This window comes from Ochotona princeps, chromosome 12 (assembly GCF_030435755.1).
Source record: "Ochotona princeps isolate mOchPri1 chromosome 12, mOchPri1.hap1, whole genome shotgun sequence".
Classification (NCBI taxonomy): Eukaryota; Metazoa; Chordata; class Mammalia; order Lagomorpha; family Ochotonidae; genus Ochotona; species Ochotona princeps.
This window is the reverse complement of record NC_080843.1, coordinates 12,255,142-12,281,976: the sequence shown is the minus strand read 5'-3', so window position 1 is coordinate 12,281,976 and position 26,835 is coordinate 12,255,142. Positions and strand designations below refer to the sequence as shown.

Sequence of the window (26,835 nt, the reverse complement as noted above, 5' to 3'; positions counted from 1 at the left end):
TAAATGATTCTTAGGTTGTACCACACAGAAATAGAGAAGGACAATCACCAAATTGAAAATGAAGGTAAAAAAAAAAATCTTCTAGTAAAACTACTAATGGAATTCGAAGCAAGCATTTTTTTATGGAAAAATGGTGGGACAAAGTCCTTACCTTTCAATAATAACCCTGAATGCAAATGGCCTGAACTCAAAAGATACAGACCGGATGAATGGCTTAAAAAACAAGATCCACCTCTTTCCTGCCTTCAAGAAATGTACATCACCAACATATACAGAGACTGACAGTGAAAGGATGGAAAAAGATGCCAACAGAAAGGAAAAACAAATAGGGGTCCTAATATTAAATAAAACAGACTGCAATAAACAACAATAAATAAAAGACATGAAGAATGAAGAAAGGCATTACATAATGATCAAGTGATTAATTCAACAAGAATAAGTGGCTATAGAATATCTATGTTTGCATTCAATGCCAGGGCACCTAGCTATTCTAAACAAGTATTTACGGATCCAAAAGGAGACAAACACTCCAATGCAATAATAATGAAGGATTTCAACACTTCATTTTCATCAACGGAGAGACACTAGACAAAAAAACAAAGAAACGACACAGTCAATCTATACTATGAACAAAATGGATCTGATATTTACAGAATATTTTATCCCACAGATTCTTTCCATCAGTTCATGGAACCTACTTTAGGATAGACCACATTCTAGGCCATAAAGCAAGCCTCAGCAAATTAAGAAAGATACCATGCATTTTTTTCTGACCACAATGGAATGAAGCTGGAAATCAATAACTCAAGAAACTCTGGAAAACATAAAACAAGCTTAACAATACGCTAATAAATTAGAGAGGAAATAACATTCTTGGAAAAGACACTAATAAACTAGAGAAGAAATAAAACAAATCTTGGAAATGTAGCAAAACTTACAAAGCCGTATTTAAGAAAGTTCTTCAATAACCATTGACATGTATAAAAGCTGAATGAGATGTGGGACAGATTGAACCAGTCTGCTGTACATATTGGCAAACATGAAATGAGGGCATGGGGCAGGCATGGTGGGGTTATTGGGAGTTGCCCCAACTAGGCTGCAGCTCCCACTGGTTTATGTGGCCAAGAGTGTGGTGGGTGGGACTTGTCTGGCCTGCAACACCCATTGGTTTTTGTAAAGGACAGGGTTGGAGACAGAACTGATCCAGCAATTGCGGGGTGTGTGTGTGTGTGTGTAAGCTGACTGGAATGACAGACTGACGGACCCTATATCAGCAAGCACACATAAGAATCAGATCTGGGTTTGCCTTAGATGAGGTTTCTTTGCGGATCCCCCAAGTGATCTGCTCAACTCAGAACTTCAGCCATGGAGAAAATTGCAGGGTCCATGGTCTGACCATAGAATGCTTGTGTCAGAGCTGGGCCTCCTCAGTGGCTCAGATGGAGCAGTGGACAGCATGGCCAGTTGCACAAGGAGGATATGATGGTACACACTAGAACCTGCACAGGACACATGGTACCAGAACAGAGGACAGAGGACAGAACAAATCAATCAACTACCCCAGCCAAGTGTTGGCAGTGAAAATCTAAGCAAATGAAGACTCTGAGGTGACTATATCAGCCAGTAGATTCTGGAGAGATCTCATCGTGCTTGGAGTGGCGAGATCCGCAGCAATTCAGAAATGTTGAATTACCAAAACCACTTGAATGGAGCCCTCAAAGCAGGCCCCACATTTGGGACCCTGGGATGGTTGGGAGGGTGGGTGTGGCTTTTCCCCTTATCTCTCCCCGTTCCCCAGATGCAAGAAGGAAAAAAGAGAATGTGGTAACAATGGTCTTACCCACTTTCCTCCAGTCCTTTTACCCTTTGCACCATAATCAACTATGTAAACATTATCAGCAAAATAGAGAAAAAAAGGAAAGCTCATAGCGATTAGTGACTATATGAAGAAATCAGAAAATCCTCAAATAAATCATCTCTTAATACACCTCAAGGACTTGAAAAAAAAAAAAACAAACCCAATGTCGCATGAAAGAAATAATTAAAATCAGAGAATTAAAATTGAAGCCAAAAGAAGACACATATGAAATGCTATGTATAACTGAAGACCTGCTTTTTGAATAACAAAAATCAATACAACATTAGCCCAACTATCCTCCCCACTAAGAGTCATAAGACCCTAATCAATAAACTCAGAGATGAAAAGGGAAATACAAGAGCACATTAGTTATACAAAGAATCATCAATAATCATTACAATTGACCATATGCCAACAAATTAAAAATCTGTAAGAAACAGTTCTAGACACAATCGCTTGAAACTGAGTTATTTGTACATCAAAAACATGAATAGACCAAGACTTAGGACACAGACTGAATCAGTAATAAAGACACTCCTAACAAAGAAAAGCCCAGGTTTCACTGCTGAATTGTACCAAACTTCTCAGGAACTAATTCCATGTCTTCTCAAGCTATTCCCAACAACCAAATGGGATCCTCCCAAAATCTTTTTATGAGGCCAGCATCACCAATTCCAAAATCAGAAAAAGATACACAAAGAGAACTACAGGCCAATAAACCAGTGAATACATAGAGGTGTAAAAATCCTCAACAAAATACTAGCTAATCATGTCCAAGAACACAGAACAAACCTCATTCACCTCGAACAAGTAGAAATAGTTCTTAGGCCTTGAAAGCATGATTTTTTTTAAAGATTTATTATTATTGGAAAGCCGGATATACAGAGAGGAGGAGAGACAGAGAGGAAGATCTTCCATCTGATGTTTCACTCCCCAAGTGAGCCGCAATGGCCGGTGCGCGCTGATCCGATGCCGGGAACCTGGAACCTCTTCCGGGTCTCCCACGCGGGTGCAGGGTCCCAAAGCTCTGGGCCGTCCTCGACTGCTTTCCCAGGCCACAAGCAGGGAGCTGGATGGGAAGTGGAGCTGCCGGGATTAGAACCGGCGCCCATATGGGATCCCGGGGCTTTCAAGGCGAGGACTTTAGCAGCTAGGCCACGCCGCCGGGCCCGAAAGCATGATTTTTATAAGGCTAAAATACAGATCTAAGTAGATCTTGCTTAGCTTCTGTACTTTCATTCCTTCTATAGCAAGCAGAATATATGATACGCATCCATTTCTGTAAGTACACACTGGAATTAATTCCATCAAGGTAGCAATTAATTAAACTCTTCTCCCCAAAAACAGACTACTCCAGACTCTGCAGCTTGGGATTGTGGGCAAGGAAATTGACAATGTTAATACTGTCCATACTCTCCTCTATGAAGCATCTTTTCCTATTCCTGTGCTGCAGTAGGTAATGCCGTATCCTCAATTTGGTTTTCTTATCAAAAGAAATGCACACACCCCATGAAAACCTCTTCATGTGTGGATAATTCAAAATCTCTGGCCGGATGAGCTGTGGAAAATTTTATTCTGTCATACTGATAACATCTGGACTTTACTTAGTCTTTTTAATCAGACCAGAAATTCATTTACACAGTCTAACAGGTGCCCGTATCTGCCATGGGAGTATCTGGGTTCAATCCCAGGTCTTGCTCCTGACTTCAGCAGACATGAAGGCAGGTGACAACCCGAGTACTTGGGTTACTGACACTGTTGTGGGAGACTTGGATCATATTCCTAGTTCTAACACCAGCACCATTTCAGCCTTGGCCACTGCACACATTTGGACACTGAGCAACAGATGGCAGTTCTGACTCATTTTCTCTGTTCAAGAAAAAAAAAAAATAGAAAAGTGGTTCATGTAACTTACCCAACTATTTGATAAATATCTTCAGATTTTCCGTCCCGTAATTTCAGTATCCATGCACCTGGGTTTGCTTTTAACTGAAAATATCCCTTTTAAGATGAGGGGGAAAATCAGTTTTATAACTTAAAGCACCACTGTTTAATAAAGACTGCACAAGAATCATCCAAGAAAGTTTACTGTGAAGTAAGTTCTTTAAATGAATCCCAAGATTTACAATTACCTTTAAGAGTATGATTGCTTGCATTTTTGGTTTAAGTAACATTTCAATTTTGTTTTTGGCAAGCTGTATAACAGCAGCAGAATACAGATTATTTCTGCTTACTCAGAAAACCTAGAGAATTTCACGAGAGCACCTAATTCAATATCACCAATTAAATGTGTGTAATACTTACGAGATTCGCCATCACTACCGTATCCACTACAACAGGCTGATTTTTTGTGCCTAGTGTAAACTGCAGACCCCGAGGTGGCTGTTCTGTCACTGAATCAAAGCAATGTCCTTCAAGCAGCAGATACTCGAGTTCGTATTCTGCTGTAACAGCTCTCTCAATCTGTTGGGGACATGTCATTGGTTTTAGCATTAGTAGGGGTCATAAAATATATTCAACAACAAATATGCAGGATTTGAAAATCAGCAAATGTGTTTTGATAAATCTAGTGTAACTCTTCTGAATCATATTTTACGAGTTTGGGTTAAATCGCTCAGTTTTGCAGAGAGGCCAAAAATCTCTACTACATATCTTACTGTTCTCCCAAATTTGCTAAGTGTTTGAGATATATTTAATATACAATTCAGAGAATAAGCTTTGTCTAAGATAATTGAATTTATTCAATTGTCTTCATTCATAACATGGTTTCACTTATGATTTTAAGCATGACTCGGGCAATCAAATGGAAACTCTTCAATAATTATATTGTTGCTGACAGGAGATTTGGGTGTCCCAAAAGATGGCTTAATCCACTGTGCTACAACATTCAACTCCGTAATTGAAAATTATGGCATTAATATTGGCTATTCAATGAAATTTTCACTTGTAATTATGTTGCTAAACCCCACTAAGGGTGAATTTGTCTAGATCCTTTTTTTTTTCATATATTCCCAATAATCCCATTCCTGGGAATTGGCCCAAGTGAAATGAATTCAGTGAGTGAAATAACCATTTGTATCCCTATGTTTATTTGCAGCTAAATTCACAGTAACTAAGACTTGGAATCAACCCAGATGACCATCAACTGATGAGTGCATAAAGAAAATGTGATATATACACACTATGGACTCCTACTCAGCCACAAAAAAGAAAAAAATATTATATTTAGCAACAAAATGGATGCAACCACAGACTATTATGCTTAGTGAAATATGCCAGCCTCCAAAACACAAAAATGTCTTCTCTGCTGAGGGCAGTTAACATGGCACATAAAAATTGTATAGAAATGTGAGCCAATATGTTTGAAGTGTGTGTTAATCCTCCATCTGCAGCACCACCTTCCCATATGAGCACCAGTTTGAGTCCTGGCTGCTCCACTTTCCATCCAGCTCCCTGCTTATGATCTAGGAAAGCAGTAGAGGATGGCCCAAATGCCTGGGTCCTTATATCAACCCAGGAAAAGCAGAAGCAGCTCCAGGCTTCAGATCAGCTCAGCTCCAGCTGTTGTGGCCATTTGGCAGATGAACCCACGGATGGAAGCTCGCTCTCTGTCTCTCTTCCTCTCTGTAATTCTGTCTTTCAAATAAATACAAATCTTTAAAAAACATACTCAGATGAGATGGTTATTTTTGGATAGGATTATGATGTTTATAGTTCTAAAAAACTTGGTTTTCCTACTTTATAATTAAAATTATGACCTGGGGCAAATTAAGTCTATAAATACAGAGTGGATTAAAATTGTATCTTAGTAAAAATTAATGAAGAAAAGGTGGGGGGCAGTGAGGGCAATGGGGCTGTCTTGCATTTGCACCTAAAGGATACATAAAATTTCCATTTATATTAATAAAAATGATTAAAACAAAAGGGAAAATACTATATTATTTCAAATTTCAAGGTAATTTTCAGAATTATCACTTGCAGACAATATTCTATGTAAAGCACACAATGGAAGAATTTGATAGACAGTTAACTATAAATTTCTTGCAGATGCAACAATTTATAATTTCCTTGTTTATTCAAATAGTCCATGAAGACACAAGATTTTACTTTTCTAACTTTAGTGTTAATGCTCTTCAAACAGCATCTAACTCGCATTTACTTTTAACATATTGGTTACTCATTACTATGTCAATTAATTCCATAATGATGTAAATTTTTGCTGATGGTATGATGGAGCTTTCAATTGACTGGGATAATACTCTGCTAGCTCTGTCTTCAGACCAGAGAGGGTATACCTAAGAAGCCGTTGAACTTGACGGGACAATAAGATGCTGGACTCTATGTTTGGTATATGCTTGCAATGGGGGAATCTCAACTAAACTTGAGCTGTGGTTATGCAACAAGGTGGAGGAATCCACCATGGTGGGAGGGTTTGGGGAGGGGTGGGAGAACCCAAGTATCTATGTAACTGTGTCACATAATACAATGTAATTAATGAAGTTAAATAATAATAAAAGAAAAAAAAAAAGATACACACCAAAAAAAAAAAAAAAAAAAAAAAAAAAAAAAAAAAAAAGAAAATAAACACTACCAGACCAGAATGTTCTATTCTCTACAAAAATCTTTAATTGGGCCCGGCGGTGTGGCCTAGTGGCTAAAGTCCTCGCCTTGAACGCGCTGGGATCCCATATGGACGCCGGATCTTATCCCGGCAGCTCCACTTCCGATCCAGCTTCCTGCTTGTGGCCTGGGAAAGCAGTTAAGGATGGCCCAAAGCTTTGGGACCCTGCACCCGTGTGGGAGAGCCAGAAGAGGTTCCTGGTTCCTGGCATTGGATCGGCGCAGCACCGGCCCGTTGCGGCTCACTTGGGGAGTGAAACATCGGATGGAAGATCTTCCTGTCTCTCCTCCTCTCTGTATATCCGGCTTTCCAATAATAATAAATCTTTAAAAAAAAACTTTAATCACCACTGTTTAACAGCTGCTAAGTATACATCAGCAGAATCCATTTAAAGCCCTTCCTAAGCTGTGCTAATTCCTCTGCTGTGAAGTTCTCACAGCAGCGTTGGTTAGAGCCTTTCAAGTTGTCTTCTTGATAAATAATGATGCACTTGCTTCAAGAAGGATCCAATAAAGAAAACAGGGATCTTCTTAACTTTTTTACTTCTTTCCAAGTTCATTTTCACATTTTCCCCCAAATTATTTTTCACATATTTTCTTTCCCTAGAATTTTAGGACGAATTTAAAATAATGAACATGAATCAGTTTACATTTCCTTAAGGGGTTCAGTTGAGGGTGCTGGTATTTGCATGCAAATACTTTAGGATCCCATAGAAAGTATTCATGAGTGTATAAATCAACTATTATCTCCAAATTTCTGGACATGAATCCCAAAATGCTTCTGTTCTTAAATTTTTGATTTCTGCATTTTTCTTTCTGAATTTTCTAAAACAGTAAGTTTATATTACAATATTCTCCTTTCCTTTTGTCTTGTGCACTGAATGACAACATATAAAGAGGAGAAACTTATTTAGTACAGAAGGGTCTGTTGGAGATAACGGGAAGCAGGTGTATTTAGCCAGAGGATTTGACTCCTGCTTTCTAGTTGAATTTGTTAAGATTGCCTTCTCTTAGCACTGAAAAGCAGAAAAAATGCTTTGTGTGAAAAGTATCCTTTCTGAGTTAAAACTAAACTGTAGGGTAAAATAAGTGACCTAGAATTTGTTTTCTTATCTTCATATGTTAAAGTAGTCTTTGGGGCTAACAGTCTGAGGCAACAAAAAATATCAAGGGTATTTGAGGAACTTTTGGAAAACTAGAGAAGCTGAATTTGGAAACTGGGAAAATCAGCAAATAAAGAAAATAGAGAAAACTGTGGCAAGCAACCATTATGTTACGACAACTGGAGATCTGGTAATAATTTACCCCAGTTTCTATATGATCTTACACCACAACTTACATCTTTTAAGTGAATATTATCAAGGTCACAGTTGCTTTGCACTATTTCCACCAACCAGCCTTCTGGAGTAATCATGTTGAGGGTTAAAAGAGGTGACTCTGGGATATCCCCAAATTTTGCCACAGGTCCAAGAGAAGGACTATCACTAGGCCCTGACATCACTTCTGGCTCCAGAACAAAACGGTAAAAGCTGTTAAAAGAACAAACAAGAACAAATCTATAAATATAAATACATATACTTCAGTTATGTTCTCCTCTAAAATATTTTAAATGTGGAAATGGCCTAGCAACATAATCACAAAGTCTGAAATTAAAAACTAGAACATACTACATGTAAGTAGACATTTATTATTTTGCTGGCACTTTAAGACTATGTATACCATATAGCTTGTTACCTGTGTCTTACCAAGTCTGATTAAAAATTTTTCATGTCATATCTGGCTTATGTAGGCTATGGTAGTTTGTAGTTTAAGTCATTCACTTGTTCTTCAAATTTGACCATGTATATTTTTGGGTTATTTTAATTCTTACCACTACTAATAATATGGATTAAGTGAATGCTATTTTTCTACCTAATGTGCATGGTTTAGGTCTACAAAATTAAGTGAAACATAGAAAAGCACTGAACAAGTTCTACAAAACCATCCTCATCCAGTGGACACATTTTTTCCTTCCCAAGGACACCTAAATGATATTTAATATTCTTATAAATAAGAGTGGCTCACAATGACGGTTCTGATCAAAAGAGGATATGTTTCTCTTTCTTGATAAAGTACTGTCAGTAGAATAGTATTTGCTTTTTCTTGCTAACATATGCTGATTTTTCAAACACAATTACATACAGACTCACCTTTCTAAAGGGGCTTCTGACAGCTTACCCCGACAGTTCATAAACAGCTTTGTCTTCATGTTGATAATCTTGCCAAGTACCTATTTTAAAAAGTTCCCCCATTTAAAATCAGACAACATTGACAGCTAACATTTATTGAACAAGTACTATAGACTAGTAATTAACACTTCATTATCTCATTCAGTCCTTATAAAACCTCTAGAAGCAGTAATTCTATATCTGAGGCACAGAAACACTAAGCAATTGGCCAAAAATCACAAGTCATTCATGGCAAAGGTAAGATTTGAACCCTACCAGCTGATTTCAGTGTACCAGAGTAATTTTACCCAAGTTACTAAAACGGACTTTTTAAATAAGATTTAAAATTCCTTACTATCAAAGAATAAGTAATATAATCACTGAAAATTTGATTTATAAAGTGGATTCATGCAGTAGCATTGTGGAGTGTATCCGATCGTTTTTAGAATTCCATTCTATAAGAGATGTAATAAGCTCTCATGGTCACAGAGATTAAACATGCTCTTTCCCTTTTATTTCTAGAAAGCATAAACAGTAGAAAAAGGACAGCAAGGGGCCCGGCGGCATGGCCTAGTGGCTAAAATCCTCCCTTGAATGTGAGTGGGATCCCATGTGGGCACTGGTTCTAATCCCAGCAGCTCCACTTCCCATCCAGCTCCCTGCTTGTGGCCTGGGAAAGCAGTTGAGGACAGCCTAGAGCACTGGGACCCTGCACCCGCGTGGAAGACCCGGAAGAGGTTCCTGGTTCCTGGCATCGGATCGGCCGTTGAGCTCACTTGGGGAGTGAACCATCGGACGGAAGATTTTCCTCTCTGTCTCTCCTCCTCTCTGTATATCTGATTTTGTAATAAAATAAATAAATCTTAAAAAAATAGATAAAGGACAGCAAGCATTTAGGATATGGATTAAGACGCCCATTTTTCATACAGGAACATCTGGGTTTCACACCTGGCTCCAGCTTCCTGCCAGTGCAGGAGATCCTGGAAGGCTTAGTGACAGCCTAAAGTATGGGGTTCCTGCCACACCTGACTGAGACCTGGACTGCATTCACAGCTCCTGGCTTCACCCCTTTTACTGTGGGTATTAGGGGAGCCAGCCAACAGACGGGGCAATGCTCCCCTCCTCACCACCCTCCTTTCCTTCTCTTTGTATGTATGAAAAAGGGCATATGTGCTTATGTATGCGATGCATGCATATATGTATATATAGACAACTGTTTGTATACAGATTTAAAAACCAGGAAAATAATAATTTTAGTAATTCTCATGTCTGCACAGGCAACGAATTAGTGAAGATATGAAAGGTATTAGACAATAAAGCAAACAAGTAAAGGAAGAAGCAAAAAAAAAAAACAACCCACAGATGGTTTTGGCTGAAAGGCCAGGAAGTGATGAAACAAAAGTATAGTTTTGATGAGTAATTATAATATATAAAGGATTAAAAATGAGTTTTCATTTTATTACTCTTCATATTTGATACCAGAAAGACTATTGAAATAGTTTTTCCCAAATGTTAAATGAAACACCCTTTTCCAATAACTTCTTCTATAATGTACTTCAAATAGTTCATGGAAAATATAACTAAAATATAAAATCTTCTTTGGTATAAAATTATAACCTATGTATAATTATTGTTAAAAAACATGTGTTAGAATAGCACTAATCTTTTGCAGGAGTACACAAGATGTTTGAAAACTTAAAAGAGCCTTTTAGTGTAACCAGCTAATCAAATCCAACTACTCAAAGCTACATCACAATTTAAAACTTAGAAATCTCAGTAACAGTCACCCAGTAACTGAGCTGCTCACACTGGAAACCGTCTTTACAGTACTAAGGAACATACCACTGGACTGGTCCATAATACAAATGGATGCCAGTCTTCTTGAAGGTACAACTAGTTTGGTCTTAATTAAACTGGACCAATGAGCTTACACATCAACTTTTCCAACAGAGGAAAACTGATGAATGCCTCTGATGGAGCTGCCATGCGGTAATACCTCACTTGGTGTGTTTGGCCCAACAGAAAGGCGTTTCTTCCGCAGTTCTGGAGGTTGAAGAGCACAAGGCTGATTCAGAGTCTGCTGAGTGGTCTTCAGATGTGAGCACTCAGAGTTCTCTGTTAAGGCCACAATTCTATCAGAGATGGGTTCCATTAGAACAAACGGATCTATTTCCAGACACAGTCACACTGGGGGTTAAGGCTTCACATTCACTGGAACATATTACATGTGCTGAAATATAAAATCCCTGGGAGACAGACATATCTGAGCTCACAGCAACACTTACCCTCAGCACTGCAATTACACTCTGTGAAAAACTGTCATTTCATTTTCCACACCAATATTTGAGAGTCTGTTTAATGTTGGATAAATGATTCAGCGCGCAGCTATTTGCTTATAATTGAAAATAGATGCAAAAGTTTCAGAACTTAAAAAATTAGGTCCAATTTATATCTTACAATCAATATCTGTGCCATCCTCTGTGCTTCTCTTGTCAGCGGATCCACAACAGCAGTGACATCAAAGAACATATCACTCTCTTGAGGATTTATCTTTACAACGCTGCAAAAACAAAATAATGAAAACTTAAGCATGTACAAACACCTCATTAATCATGATCTGTTAGGTACCTTCTTATAAATTGCTTTGTTTCTCATGCATTATCTCATAATAAAATGAAAATTTGAAAGTCTAACATTTGAACAAACTACAGAACAGTAAAGAATTCAAGAAAGTGGAAGATTTTTCAAATCTTTTCTAAAAGAAACTCTCTAAATAATAGTTGCATTGGGGCTGGCCTTGTGGGACTGCTAGCTCTGCCGTGGTGGGTGATACTGACGCAGCATGTGCACACTGGTTTGAGACTCAGCCGCTCCACTTCTAGTCTAGCCCATCGACGAGCTTGTAAAGCAGTGGACAATGGCTCTAGTGCTTAGGCCTTTCTGATGACGCAGGCTCAGGCGACCTGATCAGCCCCTGCAGTTAGAGCCAACTGGAGATAGGCCAGTTGGAGGCTCTCTGTGCCTCCCTCTCTAATTCTGCTCAAGTAAATAACATAAATCTTCAGAAAAAAAATCATTACAGCTGTTAATTTTAGGTTTTCAAAATTCTCAGGGGTCATACAATATAAAAAATATCCATTAACATTTGTACTAGTTAAGTAATTTCTTTGTAATTGAAAAGACTTTCAACACTTCTATTAAATATTTCAAAATATTGTGTGCAATCTTTTCCTTCTCATCTCATTCTCACTGCCATCTCCATTTTCCATTTCATTGACATACGTCTAAATCAGAACGCAGAATAATCTTTGAAGGAGAGTGGGAAAACATTAGAAGTCAGAAAATGCCAGGGAGAGATAATTGATTCTACATTTAATGTAATTACAAGTTAATGGCATGCATATGATGAGAAGTATAGAATATTCCATCTTAATGTTAGAATTCAGTATCTGAAATAATAATAAAAGATAATGGAAAGCTTTAACAACAGATTTGGTGAGGTAGAACATCATCCAAGCTAAAAGACAAATCTTTGTAAAAATCTGAGAAACTAAAAAAAAAAAAAGGAAATTAGAAAACCTGAAAATAGCACATAAGATTTATGAAGTACCATCAAATGAGCAAATCTACATGTTTTAGGACTTCTTAAAGGTAGGAAACAAAGAATGGATTACAATTTCCAGTGAAACAGCAGAAAGCTTCTCTTACTTGGAGAAAGTTAAAGCAAGTAAGTACAGGACAAAATGGAACTCTTAACAGACATGATCAGTAAGATCTTCACGATCATACATAACAGTCAAACCTTCAAAGGTAGAACAGAGAAAGATTCTCTAGGGCCTGGCGCAGTAGCCTAGCGGTTAAAGTCCTCGCCTTGCAGGCACCAGGATCCCAGATGTGCACTGGTTCTAATCCTAATCCTGACAGCCACACTTCCCTTCCGGCTTCCTGCTTATGGCTTGGGAGAGCAGTCAAGGACGGCCCAAAGCCATGGGACCCCTCACCCACAGGGGAGACTTGGAGGAGGCTCCTGGCTCCTGGCTCCGGATTGGCTCAGCTCAGGCCATTGCAGATGCTTAGGGAGTGAATCTACGGATGGAGGAAGATCTTCCTCTCTTTTTTCTCTGTATGTCTGACTTTCCAATTAAAAAAAAAAAAGATTCTCTAATGTGCATGAGATAAATGCCATGTTTCATTCAACATATCTTCAAACAAATTTACAGCTAATTTTTTTTATAAAAACCCCTACAGTCTAGTAGAGAATGGGGAGACATAGTCCAAGTTCTAAAAGAAATATCAAGCCAACATACTAGACCCAGAGAAGCTCTCATTTATAAATGAAGGTGAAATAAAGACCTCCTAAAAAAGCCTGAAAACATGTCCCCACTCATCAGGCATTGCAAATATTTAAGGATTGATCAGAAACAGAAACAAAGATAGTCATCATCATAAAAGAATGTGAAGGCAATAAGCTTTCTAATACTACTACAAAGGTGATCCACAACAAATAACAGGGATATTTACAGGAAAACGGCAAGACCAAGTAAACATTCATCGATAATAAGCATGAATGTAAACAAGCCAATCTCTTCAAATAAAAGGTACAGACTAGATGATGGATTAAGACAAGACTGAGCCATATGCGGCCTACAAGAGACATCTTCATCAACAAAAACACACTCCAAGTTAAAAAATCAAAACAAACAAAAACCTGGCAGGAGTAGCCATCCTAATACCAAAAAACTGCTTTTCCCCTTTCCATTCAATTACTATTTATAGATGTCTGCATTCCCACTAAGCTAGGATCGTTTTCCTTCATACTTGTTCAACTTTTTCAGTGAAGTATTTTTTTTTTTAACCACAATGTAAACTTCAGGTGTTACCGCAAATACTAAAAAGAGATAAAAGAGGGGGAGAAATGGAATATCATAGACTATGAAAAAATTGTTGAGACAAAAAGTATTAAATAATAATTAAGGAATCAATTCAACAGGAGGATATGATGAAAAACATATGCATCTAATGGTAGGGCATCTGGCTATTTAAAGTAACTGTTATAAAAACAACCTCAAGGGAGACACAGACTTCAATAAAATACAGGGCTTCAACACGCTTCTTCCTGGCCTCCCACATGGATGCCTACAACCAACCAATCTTTGACAAACAAGGCAAAATGTTTCTCTTAAGAAAGGACAGTCTGTTTAAGTAGTTTTGGAAAAATCACATCACTATATGCAGAATTAGGGAAGCAAGACCACTACCTAACACCCTATATAAAAATCGATCTAAGACCTGAAAGCAAAAAATTACTAGGAGAACACAGGCCAACACTGTACAACACGTGCAGAAACAAGAATTTTTACAAGTCTCTAGAGTCAATCAATAAAAGCAAAAAATAGCAAATGGGAGTACACCAAGTTAAGAAGCTTCTTCACAGAAGAGACTCAACAAAGTGAAGCAGCAACTAACAGACTGGCTGAAAACATTCACAAACTATGCACTTCTACTAAAGGATTACTGTCCAGAACATAGAGGCAGCTCAAGAAACTCAAAAACAAAACAGTTCACATACGGACTAATGATGCAAATAGGCGTTTTTCAAAGGATGAAATGCAAATATCCATAGACACAAAAGGCTGCTCAGGATCACAAGTCATCAGGAAAACACAGGAAAACAACTGTGGCTTCCGGTTGCACTTCAACCGGCTTAGAATGACTATCACTCAACGAGCATCAGTGTGATGGTATACAGTCTAGTCTTCCACCAGCAGCACTGGTACCTCAAACGTACACGGGTTCCAGTCCCAGCTGCTCCACTTCCGATTTATCACCCTAGCAATGATCTGGAAAAGCAGCAGAGGATGGCTCAAGTCCTTGGGCCCTTGCACCCATGGAGGAAACCCAAAGAAACTTCTGGCTCCTGGCTTTAGTTCAGCTCAGTTCTGGGTCATTTGGGGAGTGAATCAGCAGATGGAAGACCCAATCTTTCTCTCTCCTCCTCTCTCTCCACAAAATCTGCTTTTCAAATAAAAATAAACCTTAAAATATCATTGCTATCATCCAAATGTCCAAAAACAGCAAGTGCTGCTAAGGATTTTGCAAAAAAGGTATCCAAATACACTTTGGGAAGGTACAATGGAACAACCATTATGGAGACAGGAACCTAAAAAGAGATCTATATGCATGCATGCATAAACATATTGGCCTGTGTATTTCAAGCATATTGGAGCTGGACAAGAAAGAATTTTAGGGATTATTTATAGGAGCTGCTCTCAGACAACTATGGGAGTTAGTAAAGCTGTTCACCTGAGGACATTTACTTCTGGTGCTGGACCTTGAGGTGCACAGGTGGAAAAGGAGGGTGTTTAAATACAATAGAAGGAAACCTGGTTGGTCCCCATTGCTTCCAGCATGGTATAGAATGGGCATCCTGCAGAAGATGGGGGCACTCTGACAGGACAATTCTGAGTCATGAATCAGATCAGTTAAAAGCAAACATGCACAATGCATGGTACCCAATTTTCACTGAGTAACAGAGAAATAAATGATTTGTCTAACTGTTGAATTAATCCAAAAAGATTTTTTTTCCTTTTTTTTTTTAACACAAATTTTCAAAACCATTACTGGGCTGATGCACACTGAATCAATAAGATGTAGTGTGCCTGAAATTTACTTAGACAGCCATCCCCTCACAATTCACTCCCTAAGCAGTGTTCCACAGAAGATAATCTGGGACATGCTGTTGTAAAATACTATATAGTTGAAGCTTCTCAAGACATAGGCAGACAACTACAGTCTACAGACACATTCACATTCACTGATTAAAACTCTTCAGTAACAGTGCTTTCACACACTGAACACACAAAGATGGGGTTATTCATGATTATCTCATGATACAGCAAAAATGATCGTGAGTATGACAGAACATATTACACTTCATAATACTTATCTGAAATGCATCATTTTCACTCTTATTCATTAGAATATATAATTAGATATTTGATAATAAGGAAAATTTTAACAGAACTTTTAATTAAAACGATACATTATGGAAACAAACGAGTAATGAATGTACTGACAACAACAAAAGAAGCAAACCCACAAATACTATTATTTTTACCTGTGATCTTCTTTAAGAAATGTGATGTCATATCTAGTTCCAAAGTTGGGCAAAGAGGAAACAAGGGAATCAATCTTCATAACAAGCTCACTTACGCTACATAAAGAAGACAAGCAATGCATGAGATTCAGGGCGAGAGTCCCACACAGCATGCTGCAATCAATGACTTGAGAAATGCTCTATTTAAATACATGAACACAGTTAAAACTCCTAGGGAAATATGATACAAAGGAAATTTATAGTATAACATTTCTCTAAAAAATGTCAAGACATTCAGTACAGGAACACTGAAAAGGGTACTTGCACATGGAGCAAATGCGTACACACAAATGGAGGAAACACACACTCAACATTTAGGAAATGCTTACCTCTTGGGAAGGAAGAGGTACAGATGGGTGGGTTAACAGCAAAATTCAAGAGAAATATTAATATCCAAAGTCTGGTGTTAGAGTAAACCAATATCTTTTTCATTAAAGATCAATTTGTTTGAAAGGCAGAGTGACAGAGGAGACTGAGGGAGAGAAAGAAAGAGCGAGGGAGAGGGCAGGATGACAGATGCCGACAGGTCTTTCAACTGTTGGAATAGCAGGACTGAGCCTGGTCCAGGCCAGCCGCTCAACCCAGGCTCCCACACAGGTGCAGACATTCAAGTACCTGAAGCATCATCCCTGCTTCTCACTTGCATTAGCAAGGAGTTAGAACAGAAGGGACAGAACCAAGTCTTGAACTTGCAGACCAGTATTTGATGTGGACATCCTAAGCAGTTGCTTAACTTGCTGCACCACAATGCTCACAAATGTCTTTATAAGTCTTATAATATACCATTTTTTAAAATTTTTTTAAATTTATTTTTAAAAAGAAAAATTAGAGATAACCAGAGTCCAAAATCAGCTATTTTGATCATAAACACTTACTTCTTTGAATTGCTTTCCATAGTTTCAGCAATGCCTTTAATTTTCTCTGCTAAATGACTAAATGTCATTTTTTCCAGCAAGTAAAAATCTTCTACATATAGATCTTTATCTAAAGGCCCTAAAAACTTAAAAGAAAAGGTTGAATTATTATATGACGTCTAGAAGCCAAATGTTAAAGATACTATTCTCTCATCAGATAGTTCTTTGTTAGGTAAAAGTTGTTTAAGATATAGGTTTCTGGAGCCTGGTGTAATGCTAGATTGGCTAATCCTCTTCTTGCAAGCGTGGGCATCCCATACAGGCACTGGTTCATGTCCTGGCAGCTCCACTTCCCATCCAGCTCCCTGAATGTGGCCTGAGAAAGCAGTGGAGGACAGCCCAAAACCTTGGGATCCTGCACCCATGTGGGAGACCCGGAAGAAGCTCCTGGCTTCGGATCGGCTCAGCTCCTGCTGTTGTAGCCACTTGGGGAGTGAACCATTGGATGGAAGATCTTCCTCTCTGTTTCTCCTCCTCTCTATATCTGCCTTTCCAATAAAAATAAATTGTTTTTAAAAACACCTCTGTAAATGGAATCACGTGATCTTGTACATAAAGCCCTGATACAGAGGTTGAGACTGGCATATCTGATATTTTAAACAACTCTATTTAATTACAATTAGAAAAAAAGTCAGATTTTTTCCCCCAATTTTTTTTTAAAAAGAATACAAATATAATGGCTGGAGCTAAATTTTCTTATTTCCCCATCTGCTTCTGCAATTAACATTCTCTAAAAAAAAAAATCACTGAATAGTTCTTGAATCCTTTGCACTTGCTCATATCAAAAATGACATTATCTAGGATGTCTAAACAAACATCACAGTTTACCTTAAATATGAAACACAAGCTATTAAAAACACAAATGGCACTTTGATTAGAAATGTTCTTATACGAGTATTTCATTGTCTTAGGATTTAACAGAATTTTTAAGGTAACTTTGAAAGCACTTCTAATTTTACATTTTTTAGCAACTCTGAACAGGAAAGCTTGGAAAATAGTTGGATTTATACTTTGAGTGACTTGTACAATTCTGTTATTAGCTGATAAATATAATTTTAAATTATTTTCTTAAAGGATTAGTAAGACTATTAATCAACTCAGAGAACTGGATGTATTTTACCTTTGTAAGCACAACATAAAATAGGTAGAAACCTGATTATTCTGTGTCCTATTTTAAAGTTTAATATGGAAAAAAAAGCAACTATGAAATTGTCTAAGGTCCCTAGAAAAATAGCTTCAGACTTGACAATCAAGTAACAGAAGAACATGGGGCCGGCTCTGCTGTGTTGACACCTGTGACACCAGCATCCCAGACCAGTCCTGTTAATGTGCCTGAAAAGAAAGGGAAGATGGCTCATGTACCTGGGTCCCCACCACCCATATGGAAGAATTATGCAATGGATAAAGAATTAATATCTATTTGGGGAGGGGTGGGGAGAACCCAAGTATCTATGAAACTGTCACATAATACAATGTAATTAATGAATTAAAAATAATAAAAAAAAGAAAAAGAAAAAAAAAGAATATCTAGAAATCTTAAAAAGCTCAAAAAATTCAAAACAAACACCCACTTAAGAAGTGGGTATAGAATATGAACAGGCACTTTTTAATGGATGAAATACAAATGATCAAAAAATATGAAAAAATTCTCAGGATCAATAGCCATCAGAGAAATGCCAATTAAAAGGTTATGGAGGTGCCATCTTACCACACTTAGAATGGCTATGATCCAAAACTCCAAAAAATCAGCAATTCTGGTAAGGATGTGGGGGAAAAGTACCCTAAAATACTGCTGGTGGAATGTCAACTGGTACAACCATTATGGAGGGCAGTTTGGAGATTTCTAAGATATCTGAAAATAGATCTACCATATAACCCAGCAATTCTGACCTGGAAATTTACCCAAAAGAAATACAATCAGCATATGATAGTTATTGTTATACCCATGTTCATTGCAGCTCAGCTCAATAGCTAAGATGTAGAATTAACCCAGATTTTCATCAATTCATGGATTTTAAAAGATGTGTTTTAGTATACACTATGGAATCATACACAGCCATAAAATCTTGTCTTTTGCAACAAAATGGAGGCAGATTGAAATCATTATGCTTGGTGAACTAAGCAAGTCCCCAAAAGAAATACATGCTTTCGGGCCACAGCATCAGCTGGCAGAAGCTGGCACTGGGGACTAATTCTGTCAAGTCAAGTCACAGGACCACCTAAAGAGTGCATAAACCGGGACAGAGAGACCTGGGAGGGAAAAAGTGGGTTCCCCCTCCTTGGGTCACTATTCCCGTGGGAGGGCATGAAAACTAGGACGGGGGCTGGGATGGCTAGATAGAGAGGTACTCAACAATATCTGTGAGGGCTGGATGGTTGAGTTGGTTAGATAAAACTAAGCTTCAATACCCATTGACAAGTACCAGAGCCAAATGGGATGGGGGACAGATTGGTCTTCTGCTACACATACTGGCAAACCAGGGTAGGGGGCGGTCTGGTGGGGGTTATTGTGGGTCGCCCCAACTAGGCTGCAGCTCCCACTGGTTGATGTAAGGGCCGAACCAGACTGGACTGCAACACCCATTGGTTCCAGTGCAACTCGGGACTGAAAACAGAACCAACACAGCAATTGCAACCACCAGCTGATTAGGGTGATGGACTGTGCCGGGCCCTGTGCTCGCTAGAACATACAAGCAACTAATCTGGGAATACCTCAAAGTATCTTTGGAGATCTCCCCACTTGAACTGCTGGACTCAGAATTCTAACCAAGAAAAGACAGAAGACAGAATAGGACAATCATTCATCTCAGCTACATGTTGGCAGCGAAATATGGGACAAATGGAGACTTCATGATGGACCATATCAATCAGTGGACCACCTCATCGAGCGAAACTGGCAGTGACTCATAACTGGAGAACTATTAACTCCACTTGAGCACATATCTCAGAGCATGCCCCACATCCGGGACTTGGGGTGGGCGGGAAACCGGGTGGGGCTTCTCCCTCAATATCCCCTTTTACCTCAGATACATGATGGAAACAATATGGACATAATAGCATTGCCCACCTCCCTATCCCCCTGAACCTTTTTTTTTTTTCTCTCTTTCTTGTTTTTCCTTCAACTATAGTTAACTATGTAAAGATTGTCAACAACAATACAATAAAATGGATTATAAAAAAAAAAAAAAAAAAAAAAAAAAGAAATACATGCTTTCCCTGATCCATGGTAACTAACACATAGAGTACAGAAAGTGATTATTTTATACAGCCTTTGCCAAATCTTGAGGAAACAGTAGTCTTTGCTTTTCTACCTTCTAGTTCTTGAATTTTTTTAAAAGATCTACTTTACTTTTATTGGAAAGTCAGATATACAGAGAAGAGGAGTAACAGTGAGATTTTTGATCTGCTGATTCACTCCCCAACTGGTCACAGCAGACGGAACTGAGGTGATCCGAAGCCAGGAGCTTCTTTGGGCCTCCCACGCGGGTGCAGGGTCCCGAGGTTTTTGGCCGTCCTGCTTTCCCACACCACAAGCAGGGAGCTGCACGGGAAGTGGAGCAGCCAGGACATGAACCAGCGCCCATATGGGATCCAGTGTAAGATGAGGACTTGGAAGCCACCAGGCTACTGTGCCAGGCCCCAGTTCTTGAATTCACCTAAAGGAATATTGTGCCTGTGTTTGAGAAGTGAACTGAAATTATGCCATGGCAAAAATATGGGTGAGGCAGTGAGCCAGGGATGGAAGGACAGGTCAGGTGGGTGGGGTCATGAGCAGTAGAGTATGTTGTATCACTGTTCTTAAAACTATATTGTAAAATATGTGAAATTTGTTCACTAAAAGTGAACAAAATTTTTGGTAATTTTATTATTATTTTATTATTTTTTCAGTTTTCATGATACAGTTCTGAAGGTTCAGGGATTTCCACTTTCACCTTCCCCACACCACTTTCCCCATGCTATTACAATAACATAGTCCGTCAGCAACAGTTTCAAGTCCATCATTCAACTACCTAAGTGTACCATCACACTGTAGATTCAGTGAGTAAGTATTTTTTAAACTGGATAAATGATGAAGAATCTTCCTAATATGAATTTATGAATGTAGCCATGCTTACAGCAGTGGGAGGAGGAGTAAGAGTTGGTGTGCCCTGTCCACATGGCAGCGATGCTCAGCCCCATGTGCTGTGCTACCACAAACACTGCCTTCTGCATATTCTGCATCGGGTGTGTTGTGACTGAAAGGCCTGAAACTTGACTGAGCAGTGTCAGTCACAAAGTGAACAAAGTTTTTACTTACTCTCCCATTGCTGACAACACCTGTTTCCCCAGGACGCAAGTTAAGTACATCTTGACAGAACAACTGATGAGTTCGGAAAATATTCATTCCAATGGTGTTGTATTTCTTCTCAAATGCATTCTTATCCATTCCCTAACAGAGAAATTTTAAATGATGATACTAGTAAAAGTAAATATATTATTTTCTTAAAACTTCTCCTTCAAAAGATTTACTAAACTTGAGATTACACCAAATTATGATCTTAAAACACTGCATTATTTCAAAACTTTTTTAAACAACCACTTTTGCCAACTTTTATGTTTAAATCTTATATTTGTACTTATTACAATAAGGAAGTCAATTTCAAATTAAGATATTTTTATTTAAGCTACTTTAAAAACTAGTTAATGAAACATGAAATTTGATTAAAATGTCATATGCAATGTCATATCATAAATATTTGTGTCATAAATTGTAAAAGCTATTTTCATATCCGCAATCCATTATGCTTAGTTATTACTTTTCTATAACATGGCATTTCCAAACACACTGAGTTATACTTTTAAAATACACAAAAAATGTATTTCTTCAAGCAAGTACTGACCTCAGACAGGAATGTTTTAATTTTATGTCCAGAGTAAATAGCTGTAGCAGTTTCTTCTTTTGCCAGCTTCCCAAGAAAGTTTCTCAAAGAGTTACTTTTCTGCGTCAGAAAAGCGACCAAAATTCCTCTACAAATAGCTGTGTTGTCTTCATTTATTTTTGATGAAGGGTTATAAATCACCCCTAGGCGACTGTGAACACTTGTTTTCTGCAAAACCAATGCCATGTTAAAAAATCATCTTATAAAACAGTTTATAGGAGAATAATTTCTTTTCATTGAATGTGTTTACTTCACCATGGACACCTTTTGATGCCAATACTTCCATGATGACACTCCTGAATATGTTAAGAACTGATCATTTTAGTAGCTGTGGTCATTTCATTTTCACAGAAAGATTACAATTTGCTAATTTACTTAGTCTCTTTTTCTAAGCTTGTTAAACAGTACACACAAAAAATTACAAATAACAGAAACACAGAGCTCAATAAGTTCAAGTACCATAAAATTACCATGCTGGTCCAGAAGGCCGGCCCTGTCAGCAATCCAAAGCCCTTGTAAAAGCTCTGCTGTAAGAAGAAACAAGATGGCAGAATAGGATAAAGACACGTTTAAACAGACAGAGAAGCATTAGCCAGTGTGAGGCAGAGAGGGCACATTCCAGGAAGTGGGAGAGGACAGAACAATAGCAGAGGGGTATCTGGAGACTGATGGACACAGTAAAGCAGAGAAAACAGTGTCGTGTTGCAGTGACCGACACCCCAGTGGCATTCACCAAACAACGACCTAAAGTCCACCAGCAGCCAGAATTCGACCAGCAAACAGGTGGGAAGGGTGTTTTACTTGGATCTCTGGAGGTGAACACTTGGATCTCCGGAGGTGAACCCAGACAAAGAACTGCCCATCCTGCTGGTCTGTTTGACTTGACCAGGAGCAGAGACAGAGTAGCGGATCCCAGACAGGCCGTGCGGGAACAGCGTGGATTTCATAGCCCAGTCGGCCCTGCTAGAGCCACATCGGGCACCATTTTGTTTGCGGAGGCAAGGTGAATGGACAGTACTGCACATGCACTGAGCTGGGAGTGAACTCATTTCAGGCTCAGCAAACTGTACCAACATGCCATCCTATAAATTCCACCACAGACAGGTCTAGGTAGCCTCCAGACCTGATGGCCAGCAGATCAAGAACTCTAGTAGTGGCACATCAGGCGCCATTTCATACAGTGTGGAAAAACTTTAAAACTGCAGGGACAATAGTGAGCTGCGCATGTATTGAGCTGGGAGTGAACTCACTGAGCTCATTGCACTGCACTGGTCCCACAGGAAATAATACTGTTTATGGCATTGTATGTGTCAAAATAGGTGTGTATGGCCCTCAGGCCTCACAGCCAACAGGTTTCAGCAAGATCACCACCACAAACAACCAAGCTATATAGGATACCTGGAGTCTCCCAAATCCTGGGACCTGCTCCAACCAGAAGTGGGAGAAGGGTTGTACAGACAACGGTGCAGCCGCAGCACAGAGTCACACAGAATGTACAGACTGGTGAGCCAGGAGCTGGGGCTACAGAGACCATGGTGGAAATCTAACATAAGAACCAAACCTGGAACTTGCTGGAGGGAGTGGCACAAGTGACTGCAATAAGTAAAATCGAACTGAAGACCTGTGGGTGACACAGCTTAGAAACCTGCCCCAAGGAGAAGACTCTGCTAACCAGAAGTACAATGACCAAGAGCAAAAGAAGAGAGAGAGGCACAATGAATATTACTGAAGACTCCCCAGCAAAGGAGAAAAACCCTAAGCCAAACTCAGACACCTAGAAAACAGGGATACAGAATTAAAAGCACTTGTTATAAAGCTTAACATCAAGAAGCATGTAAAACAGGCATTCAAGGAATTCAAGGAATGTCACAATGGAAATGAATCAAAAGAAAGCGGATATATCAGAAATGAAGAAAATGAAGTACAGTGGAGAGTCTCCAAATCAAAATGAAGGAGACAGAAGAAAGAATCTCCTAATTGGAAGATATTTCCTGTCACCAACAGGAAACAAACAGAAAGCTGGAAACAGAGCTGGATCAAGCTAAAAAACAGTATTCAAGAGTTGAAAGACTATTAAAAGGCCTACTGTAAGAGTTATCAGAGTCCCAGAAGGTGCAGAAAGAGAAACTGGGATTAAAGGTATATTCAACGAAATAAGGGAAAATTTCCCTAATCTGGAGAAAGAATTGGGAAAAAGCATCCAGATGGGACACAGAACTCCAAACGGAGTTGACCAAAAGTGATCTTCACCATGACACATGATAATCAAGCCTCTTCAATTGAACATAAGGAAAAGATCCTTAAATGTGCATGTGAGAAAAGTCAATTGACATATAAAAGAATGTCAATTAAACTCACAGGAGACCTGTCCCAGGAAACTCTAAAGGCAAGAAGAGAATGGAATGACATATTCCAGATTCTAAAAGAAAAAAATTACTGGCCCAGGGTAACATACCCAGCAAAACTTTTGTCTTTCAAAATGAATAAATAAACAAAAGAATTTGCCTGTTTGAAACTTGCACTACAAAGGATACTTAAAGATATCCTCTTGACAGAGAAGAGGAATAGCACCCACCAAAACAAAAGGCAAAGGACATCCCAGTAAAATGACAGAAGACTAAATCAATGAACAACCCATTGCTAAAATGACAGGACCAAATTACCACTCATACATATTACCCCTGAATGCAAGTGGCTTAAACTCATCAATCAAATGTCGTATTAGTAGACTGGATTAAAAAAACAAAACCCATCTATTTGTTGCCTACACGAGACACATTTCATTAACAAAGATCCGCAGAAACTGTATCTCATGGATTGTGATTTTTTTTGTTAGTTTCATCTCTTCAAAACACCTTTTTCTTATTAAATTATTCAGTGACTCATATGTCATACAGTAGCATCATTTTCAAGAAGGTTCTTGATTTTCTTTTCCATTTCTTCAGCGACACATTAGTCATTAAGTAGCAGGATATTTAACTTCATGGTATTGTCATTTTTTCTTCCTGTTGGTTTTGTTTTGTGGCTTTTCATTTAAGGAGATGTATAGTAACTGTGTAATGGAGATATCGTTTCTAGCAGCATATTATTTAACTTCATGGCATTGTAAATTTCTATTTTTCTTCCTGTTATCGATCTTGTATTGTGTCTGTTCACTTAAAGGGATGTATAGTAACTGTGTAATGGAGACATATCCAGATGTGAGGATACAATGCAATATGCATCTCTACTTCCAAAGATGGACTCCCAATGAAACTGTTTACTATATCTTGACAATAGGATGATGGACTCTCTGCAATTGTCTATGTCCTCAATAATGGACATATATGACTGTGTTTGAAGAACAATACTACAGTAATGATATAGGGGAACTCAGGGAGGGATTTGGGGAGGGGTTAAGGGAAATCTCAAGGCCTATGCAAATGTATCATAACCTGAGAGGGCCTCCCTAAGAGGCCGTTGAACTTGAACTGGACAAGTGGGATGCTGGACTCTGTATGGTGTAAACTTTTAATTAGGGAATCTCAACGGAACTTGAGCTGTGGTTATGCATCAAGGTGAAGGAATTCATGATGGGGGAAGGGTTTGGGGTGAAGGGGGGGAATCCCAGTCATGTAATGCAATGTAATTAATGAATAAATGAATATTAAAGAAAAAAAAAATCCTGTCAATACTATACTCTTCTTAGACAACCACTTTCCTTCCATTTGTGAGAATACACCAATATTCTTGCATTATTAAACATTTCCTCTTTCAATTTCACCTAAATGGGGTCATACAGTATACAATATTTTGTGCTCTATTCCCATTTGAAGTAATGTTAGATTCACCAATACTACATTTGTCACTGTGATCACATTTTTGGTATAATGCATGATTTCATTGTTAGAATAATCTGTTTTATCCATATTGATACTTTATCATCTTCTACTTTAAAGCTCTACAAACAAAATATGCATATCTTCAATTGAAGACACAAAACAGTTTTTTAACAGTATTTGTACTGGTATGATTTCCACTAATAATATAAGAATATCTGTACCTCATGAATTCATACTTTGCATTTGATTTTTAAAATTTAATATTAGTGTTTACTTTTTTCCCTTTAATGAAAATGTTGCATGCAGTGAAATACATATTCTTCATATAACTTTCTTGAAATTACAAATTATTATTCTTATAGTAAGAATATCTACCCACCATGTGTTTTAGTGCAGTAGAAAGCAGTTTTCTCCCAGATGGTGTATCAAAATCAGCAATAACCCAGAGAGTGACTGAAGAAATCACATCATCTGAAAGTTTCAAACAGTCTAATCAAACTTAGCATTTGCAAGTAATAAAACACAAAAAGAAATATGGTAAAGTATTTCTAGTAAGCAAATATTCATTATTCTTATATGTATATGTAGGTATCTACACACACTTAAAATACTATGAGAGTAAATCATTGCCTACGCTTTATATTAATGCAGATAACTACACGGAAGAACAACCTCTAAGGACACTTCTATGGAATACTTTCACCAGAGAAGAAAGCTGCACATTGGCATTCCAATCCCAGTATTAGTTAACCAACTACATCCTAGCTATCTTCATTGAAAATAAAATTGGCATTTAGAACTGATATGGTTACATCATACAACTTTTTTCATCTGCAGATAAAAAATAGAGTGATATTTTATTAGCTTATAATTCACAATCAAATGCCTGGTTATCAATAATGACCTAATTCCTATTGTTTTTTTCTAATCAGCACATGTACAATTCTAAGAGTATTATTTGTTGGATTTCTTATCTACTTATCACTCTATGAACACAAAAATCAAAGGATCAATTAAAAAGTAAACTAAGGACCATAGGATGAAAGCTTTTGAATCCAAGCTACAACATTCTTACAAAGTGAACTTAATGCCTTAAATCACTGATACATAAATGTTGATTCCACACAACATACTCATTCTATCTTTAGATCACTCACTGTTAAGAAGTTACATTATCTACTGAGTCCAAGTTAGCCTTTTTAAATGTCACACTAATTATTTTTTTTAATCTCCACAGCAAAGCAGGCTTAACAAAGCAAAGCAAAACAAACAACCAAATTCTAATTACCTTTTTTCCATAATTATCTTCAGTTATCTGCATAACTCATCATATGCTAATC

The 26,835-nt window shown here is 38.1% G+C and overlaps 1 protein-coding gene across 2 annotated transcripts in view; it reads right to left on the bottom strand.

Moving 5' to 3' along the window:
* UGGT2 (UDP-glucose glycoprotein glucosyltransferase 2) overlaps positions 1-26,835 on the bottom strand; it is a 120,221-nt gene that overhangs the window by 36,970 nt on the left and 56,416 nt on the right. For both annotated transcript variants that reach the window (XM_058670626.1, XM_012926534.2), the window contains exons 20-29: positions 25,875-25,966; positions 21,636-21,842; positions 21,053-21,184; positions 16,717-16,841; positions 15,803-15,898; positions 11,143-11,245; positions 8,668-8,747; positions 7,818-8,007; positions 4,163-4,321; positions 3,774-3,859 (exon numbers count right to left, since the gene is read on the bottom strand). In XM_058670626.1, the coding sequence (XP_058526609.1) occupies positions 3,774-3,859; positions 4,163-4,321; positions 7,818-8,007; positions 8,668-8,747; positions 11,143-11,245; positions 15,803-15,898; positions 16,717-16,841; positions 21,053-21,184; positions 21,636-21,842; positions 25,875-25,966 (1,270 nt within the window). The remainder of the gene's footprint in view (positions 1-3,773; positions 3,860-4,162; positions 4,322-7,817; positions 8,008-8,667; positions 8,748-11,142; positions 11,246-15,802; positions 15,899-16,716; positions 16,842-21,052; positions 21,185-21,635; positions 21,843-25,874; positions 25,967-26,835) is intronic.